Below are 8,037 nucleotides of genomic sequence, written 5' to 3'. Positions count from 1 at the left end.
ACTGGTACATTTGGCAATGAAGGACAGGATTGTGTTTCACTGCTTCCTCTAATATCTTATTGTTCAGCCGTATATCAACACTGACCTCATCAATGCACATAGACACATGAGTAACCATTGTCCAGTTTTCTAAATATAGAGGGAAAAAACCCCACAAACCATTACAGGGGTCTGACAATCTTCATAAACAATATAATTTTTTGTCATGATATTCTTCTGTCTCAGTTAGATGCATGTTGTGGGCATTAGAGGAACTGCTCTAATTTGAAGTTGAACTGCTCTTACAAATAGAAGTTCTTTCACTCAATACAGGAGAATTACACTATGGTGTTGTTCCCTTGACTTGTGGTGTCCCCCAAGGCTCTATGTTGGCCCCTATTTTGTTTTCTCTCAATAAGATTCCCTTAGACACTATTTTTTGAAAAGCATGGCTTGTAATTTCATTTGTAATATCAAAAAGTGTGCTCTTTGATACCAATCTTTCATTTGAAAGTCACATGTCTAGCATCTGTAAAACCGCATTTTTCCATCTTAAAAATATATCTAAATTACGACATAAGCGTTCAATGACAAATATGGAACAATTAGTTCATGCGTTCATGACCTCAAGGCTAGATTATTGTAATGCTCTACTGGGTGGTTGCCCTGCACGCTTAATAAACAAACTACAGCTAGTTCAAAACGCAGCAGCTCGAGTTCTTACCAGAACCAGGAAGTTTGACCATATTAGCCCCGTTCTGTCAACACTGCATTGGCTGCCTATTAAACATCATATACATTTTAAAATATTCCTGATCACTTACAAAGCACTAAATGGTTTAGCTCCGCAGTACTTGAGCGATCTCTTAACGCATTATAGTCCTTCACGTCTACTGCGATCTCAAAATTCCGGCCAGTTAATAATACCTATAATATCAAAATCGACTGCTGGCGGTAGATCCTTTTCCTATTTAGCACCAAAACGTTGGAACAGTCTTCCTAACATTGTCCGGGAAGCAGACACACTCTTTAGAGATTAAAGAAACATCTCTTTGACCTAGCATTCACATAATGTATTATAGACTTCTATAACTCAATGTTAGGCTGCATAGATTAGGTCAGCCGGAACTGGGAACACTTCCCTTAAATCCTGATGTACTCGTTACATCATAAGAAGAATGGCATCTACGCTAATTTTATTGTCTTTGTTTATCCCGAGGTTTACTGAAGTCAGCCGGATGCGGGCCGTATCCAGATCAGACGGTGAACTTGTGCCTGGACAGGACCACAACGCATCCCTGAAGTGCCAGCCTCATCGGCCCTGTGAAGGCCTCACGGACACCTAACAAACCCGTCTCCATATTGGCGTGATGACTCCGACCTCCATCCAGATGGAACTGGATAAATATTGTAAATGTTCTGAAGCAATCTGACTTCTGACCTGTAATGTCTCCTGAATCATAATCATACACTGTTCGCTGGTTGGCAGAACTGAGCGACTGAGTCTGGTTTCTCACAAGGTTTATTTCTCCGTTCTGTCACTGATGGAGTTTTGGTTCCTTGCCACTGTTGCCTTGGCTGTTGGCTTGCTTAGTTGGGGACATTTAATATTCAACAATATTATTGATCTGCTTTACTTCAGGTGGACGATGACACAATTTTCTTCTAGAAACAAACTTTGTTGTATTATTTTCATGTTATCACTGTGAAGCTGCTTTGATATTGAATCTGTATTGTGGAAAGCGCTATATAAATAAAAGTGACTTGACTTGACTATGCGAATGATAAATAAATGTATCTACCCAATGGCTAAGACTCTCTCATTGACTGCCTTTCTGATGTTAAAGCCTGGATGTTGTTACATTTTTTTTAATTTAAATGAGAGTATAACTAAAATAATTGTATTTGGCTCTTCAGAACCCCCTACAATTTTTCACTTTTTTTGTCTTCTTCTTCTGTTAAATCAAGTGTGAAAAACTTGTATAATAGTACTTTAAATGTAAAACTTAAAACACTACAAAAAAATCTCAGAATCTGAGGAACCTCAGGTTAAAAATTATGATTAATTAATATGTATTGTTTTAGACCTTATGAAAAGACTATAATTTTGTATGATCATAACGCAAGCAAATACAAATTTAAAACCGCACATTTTCACTGTATCTATTCCTGATGAGTTATATATTCAAGGATACTCAAAAGTCTGACCAATTCAATCCACAAAACAACATAAGGATATTTTTGCATGACCCAAAAGTATCTGTGAAAATAAGAAACAAATAACAAGAGTGTAATTTTGATCCCTTTAATTAATTTTTCCCAGTTGTTCATTGTATTACACAGAGAAATTAGCCACACAAATATTTTGATTGCATTCTGTTATTCATGACATTTTATTTTTTTTATTTTTTTAGTTAATTACATTAGCTATTTCCTTTTTTAGTGCTAAAGCTAAAAAAGTTACACAAGAACTAGCACACTGATGTCTAACCCATGAGGACACTGAGATGCAAATCTACTTCACAGAAAATAAAAGGTGAAAAGGATTTCATTGAGGAGAGTCAAAAAATAAAAAGAAAGAAAGAAAATGGTTACACATTTACATTCACACCGTCTCAACAACACACACCACGACCTAATCCGTCCCTTTACCTCATTATTTTCATTTTAATTCACATTGTTATGGTTATTTCTCTATTCATTTGGTAAAACATTTCAGATTCGAGCTATTTCTATTTTTGGTAAAGGCTCATGTAAATCTGGGATGATGTCTGTATGTGGATTGCGATCATTAATATTCCCACACTGATCAAAACATGAACTTTCCATTCGAAAGAAAGAGGAAAAAAACACGTTTCCTGCTTACACATCCAACTAATTCCAACGTATTCGTAAACAAAATAAAACCTCTCTTAAAATAGGGTGAAGACAAATGAAATGTGATTTGAGAATCTCTACACACAAAGTGCTGCAGCTCCAATGCTCCCGAACGCACAAACAAACGAATGTTCACGACACTACTGGAAGACCTTCCCATTTAACCTTGTTTACTCACTGAATGACTTATTGTTATTTGCAGGGCAGTGTTTTGCTGAACCTGATTGTTACGTTGTGAGGACAGTTTTGGTCTTCTGGCAAGTGTCTACTGGCAATCTGGTCAAGATTATGGCACAAACCCGCAGTGATTTCGGTGTTCTTCAGAGCTCTCTCTATGTCGCTTCACTGTCGCACAATTTTAAATTGTAGCTATGCTAACTTTCTAATCTCAGTGGCTTGACGATGGAAAGAGCTCTTGGAAGTAATGGGTTACTATGGCTAAACCCTGTTGGCAGTGGAGGGGCTGGTTAGTCCGAAAAGTAAATTTAACACAAGCGCTTTGACTCGTCTAACTCACACATATTCCCTTATTGTGCTTTAGAGAGTTTAAGCACGTCACACACGCTCAGGCATGTCACAACACACCGACACTCATGTCCACACGCATGTTTTACTCTGTGTACGAGTCACTATTATTCGGCATTAGATGAGTCCTCAACGTCCTGTGGCAGTTTCATGGTATTTTGATTTATAACCCATTACTAGATGATTACCATAGTCAAATACTGTACTATGATAATATACTCGACTGTAGTTCAAAACATATCATGGTACAGCGATAGCACACATCCACAAACCTGGCAAAAACGCAACTCATGTAACTATTTTACATGTTGACTATTGGTGGCTAAATCGTATGGACCTATACAAGTACAACATGTTCCTGGATAAACATCTTTATTGATCCTGGAACAAAATTTGAATCAACCAATCAGATTTAAGGGACACGTTTACATTTAATGTAAAAGTTAGGCTTACAATCAGTGTTAAGTGCTACTACTTCAGTGTTATTCATCATAATTTAGGGCTAGGGTTATGGCATGGTTAGGGTTAGGGGTAGGGTAGGGTTAGGGGTAGGGGTAGGTCATGGGTTAGGGTTAGGTCATGGTTAGGGTTAGGGGTAGGGTAGGGTTAGGGGTAGGGGTAGGTCATGGGTAGGGTTAGGGATAGGGCTAAGACTAAATTGTTGGACAATAAAGTTGTTCCAGGATTCAGGAACATGTCTCGATCCATTCATATTTTTTTGTACGATCTCCTTACATCTCACTGCATAGACGTAGACCTTCATACTTACGTTTTTCTAAAAATCGCACGTATCTGTACAAATCACATCTTACGAATTCATACGAAATCGCCACCTTTTAAAACAGTTACGGTTTCTAATGTAATCGGGTTGAAAAGTCAACAAAAAGACACTGTAGATAGATTCCCACTTACAGGTCAGTATCTGCTTGAATAAAGACAAATATTCCTATAATTCACTGTTACACTGGACGAGGTCAAAACGTTTGAGTTGTCTGTGGTTGTGTCATCACTGGACTGAGTGAGTGTGTTCACATGCTTGACCTTACACCGGTTATACTTAATAATGCCTTAAACAGTGGGCGTTTATTGGGGAAAGCCTCTAGTGATAGTTGTGTTGTACATGTAAACACACTCATTGATGGAAGCACTTCTAACAATCCTGCTCGCTCTCACCTGAACGTCCACTTGAATTAGACTTTATTATCTTTCTTAATTCACTTTTCTGCTCTTACTGCGAACGATTCATCGATGCACGTCTTCGTAGTCTTTCAACTCTCTTCACCCTCGAAACAAACTTTCCTTTTCCACCGCCGTCCTCCATTTATTCTTATATCGTATAGAGACACTTTTCACCATCTAATCAATTCCTCACAGATGATCCCGTCCTGCATTTATTCTCACTGAATTTCCTGTTTCAGTGAAAATACATTAAATGATAAAAGTAAAATATGAACGTCATTTCACACCGACCATAAAACAACGACTCCTGTGACTGTCACGTTTTTATTTCCTACTGACCGCACACACACACTCTCACCGAAATAAAGGGAACGTAAAATACAAAACAAAAAACGTAGATTGACGTGGTCAAAAAAAGTCTGGCATGCAATTCAGAAACGGCAAAGACCCCAAAGGCCAAAACAAATCAAAGTCAATTATAATTACAGTATTTTCCTTTCTCGCTTTCTACGTATATAGCTTTTTTTTTTCTCGCAAAGGATCAAATGGAAGACATGAGCTGGCTGTCGACTACAGAGACGAGTCTTCGTTCGGCCTAAAACTGTCGCCAACGCCTCCGAAAATACTGTTCCTCTCCCACAGCAGCAGGATTGTATAAGAGAAAAAAATAATACAAAATACAAAAACGAAAGAAAACAGCACACCAAAGAAATCACATAAAAGTCGATAGACACACATCATGAGCTTATATACTCTTTTCTCTATTCTTTTGTTTAGAAATTCAACATGTATTTAAGAGAAAACATTGTTATTTAATTTTTTTTTAAGTGACGCTTGTCGTTATTAATATTAATGTCATAATCAATATTCGTATTAGAAGTATTACTATTGGTTAACACTACATTTGGGCTCACTAAAGGCCCATGCCTGACAGGTCGGCGAAGGGAGCGAGAGAGTCGCCATCCGTCACTCGCTCGCCCGCTTCACGGCCCGCAGGACTCAGACGCTTCATCTCCGGCTCTGGCGCTCCTCAGCACGACACCTCCATGGTCTGGGACGGGCTGGGCGGGAGCTGTCCTCCCTGAGAGCCCTGGGACAGCGTGCGGGATCGGGAACGAGAGCCCTCCATGGAGTAGGAGGAGGAGAGAGAGGTGGTGCGCGAGCGAGAGAGACGCGTCATGCAGGACGACGCCACTGGGGGAGGAACACAAGCACATGATTGACACATGTCAGACATCTTAGGAAGACGAATGAAAATTATATTGATACAAGATGTCAATTTGGTCTTTCTTTCATTTATTTTGGGCCTTTCACACAACTTTGGAAAAGTATTGGCATAATTAATAATGATAATATCCTGCAAGATGTAGACATTATTTTAGGACACTAAACGCTCTCAGAAAAAAAGGTCACTGGGGCGGCACACTTTTGTATCTATAGAGCGCATATTGATTCCTTAAATGTATATATTAGTACCTAAAAGGAACACAAGTGTACCTTTTTTTGGGAAAAGTTGGAAAAAAAAACAGGGACACCTTTTGTACCTTTTTTCTCTGAGAGTAAAGAGATTGTTTGACAATATATTTATTAATTTGGTCTTTCTTTCATTTAGTTTGGGCGTTTCACACAAAAAGTATTGGCATAATTAATAATGATAATATCCTGCAAGATGTAGACATTATTTTAGGACACTAAACACTCTCAGAAAAAAAAGTACAAAAGCTGTCACTGTTTACCTAAAGAGAGGAACACAAATGTACCTTTTTTTAAAAAGTTGGATAAAAAGTTAGAAAAAAACCCAGGGACACCTTTTGTACCTTTTTTTTCTGAGAGTAAAGAGATTGATTGACAATATTTTTTTGTTTTTTAAAGAATTTGAAAAGTATCTCCACAGCATTTCATCTTCAGTAAATAAGAAAGAAAGTAGAATGTCTTTAATTTGAAATGCCTCAATTGATGTATAAATAAAATTTCTACTGATTTGTATATTATACAGAAAAATTGTGTATTATAAAACTTTGTATGTTTTGCATTTATGGAAGAAAAAAAGAGAGAGGAAAAAAAAGAGAAGCAGCAAACAGAAAAATGACTAAATATGTACTAAATAGTGTCACTGGAATTAAAACTAGTTGCTGGTTTGCTAGTTTTAATGCAGAAACGCAATACAAGGATCATTCTATCTCGGAAACTCAGACATTACGGTCCAGATCTTACTGGCATAAAACAACAGCATAAAATATGGCGCTTCTGTCAACTATAATTTACTAATATTCAATTTGCTCCAGTTAATTTGAGTTAAACCGTTGGGTTAAACTGGTTTACCGATGAGAAGATAAAACATTGCTGTGTATAGTATTAGATTGGCCGTTTGAATCTGTAAGATTTTTTAAATGTTTTTGAAAGAAGGCTGCATTTATTTAATCAAAAATACAGTACGAATTGTGAAATCTTATTACAGTTTAAAACAGCTGTTTTCTATGATGATTTGATGATCAATAACCATTTATGATTATCATCAATGTTCAAAATAGTTTAGCTTCATATTTTTGTGTAAACTGTCAAAGAACAGCATTTATTTGAAATGGAAATATGCAGTGACATTATTAATTAATTTAATTTGTAAATTTATATTAATTTAAATTAATGAATTGACTTTTTATCAATTTAATGTGTTCTTGTTGAATAAAACGTATTAATTTCTTTAAAAAAGAGGTAGTGTAAATACTTTTTTGTGATATTTCCCGTTAATGAAGCCGCTCTCGGGTCACTTACTGTATCCCATGCCTTGGATGAAGTACTTGAAGGCTTCTGTCAGTTTGCTGGGCTGTAGAGACACACAGTTCATTCACACACGCACACTTTTCATCAGCATACATTAATTACATTGATCAATAATCCATTTTAAATTGACCTGACGAACCTGAGTCAGTTGTGGCATCCCTCCGGCGTCAGCCATCTGGATAAAACACAAGTACAAATCGTCTTGAGTTTCTGGCAACAATCATGTGTCGGACTGATTTTCTCATAAACAACATAAATTAATGTTTGCCTTCATATTTGTTTTATCATTGATCAAATCATGCATAACTTGTGCAGTCCAAACCTTGAGGAATGAGGTGGTCGTTGGATCTAGTTTGCTGTTGCACTCCACCTAGTGGACAGAAACACATACACACACACACACACACACACAGTGAGAGGAATCATGGGGATTTGTGGATGAACGTGTTTCTTTGACTAAAGACTCACAGCAGCGTCTTCATACGGAGCCTGATCACCGACCACCAGCATCACAGGACATCTGCACACACACACACACACACACACACACACACACACACACACGTCAGAAGAGGAGCAGACGTAAGAGAGAGATGCATTCTGGGTTTGCTTTCATCATTCTTACTTGAAAGTATTGTTCCTCTCGATGCTCAGATCTCTGCGACTGTGAGACAAAGAGACAAGCGTGAATATAAA

At 37.5% G+C, this 8,037-nt stretch overlaps 1 protein-coding gene across 2 annotated transcripts in view; it reads right to left on the bottom strand.

Moving 5' to 3' along the window:
- Positions 1-2,268: 2,268 nt before the first annotated feature.
- The window catches only part of ndrg2 (NDRG family member 2), a 51,623-nt gene continuing 45,854 nt past the window's right edge, over positions 2,269-8,037 (bottom strand). For both annotated transcript variants that reach the window (XM_079637274.1, XM_079637273.1), the window contains 6 exons: positions 7,967-8,005; positions 7,810-7,861; positions 7,664-7,711; positions 7,481-7,516; positions 7,333-7,384; positions 2,269-5,754 (listed from right to left, as the gene is read on the bottom strand). In XM_079637274.1, coding sequence (XP_079493400.1) covers positions 5,591-5,754; positions 7,333-7,384; positions 7,481-7,516; positions 7,664-7,711; positions 7,810-7,861; positions 7,967-8,005 — 391 coding nt within the window. In that variant the 3' untranslated portion in view covers positions 2,269-5,590. The remainder of the gene's footprint in view (positions 5,755-7,332; positions 7,385-7,480; positions 7,517-7,663; positions 7,712-7,809; positions 7,862-7,966; positions 8,006-8,037) is intronic.

This window comes from Phoxinus phoxinus, assembly GCF_949152265.1.
Source record: "Phoxinus phoxinus genome assembly, chromosome: 2".
Classification (NCBI taxonomy): Eukaryota; Metazoa; Chordata; class Actinopteri; order Cypriniformes; family Leuciscidae; genus Phoxinus; species Phoxinus phoxinus.
This window is presented reverse-complemented; position numbering and strand designations above follow the sequence as displayed.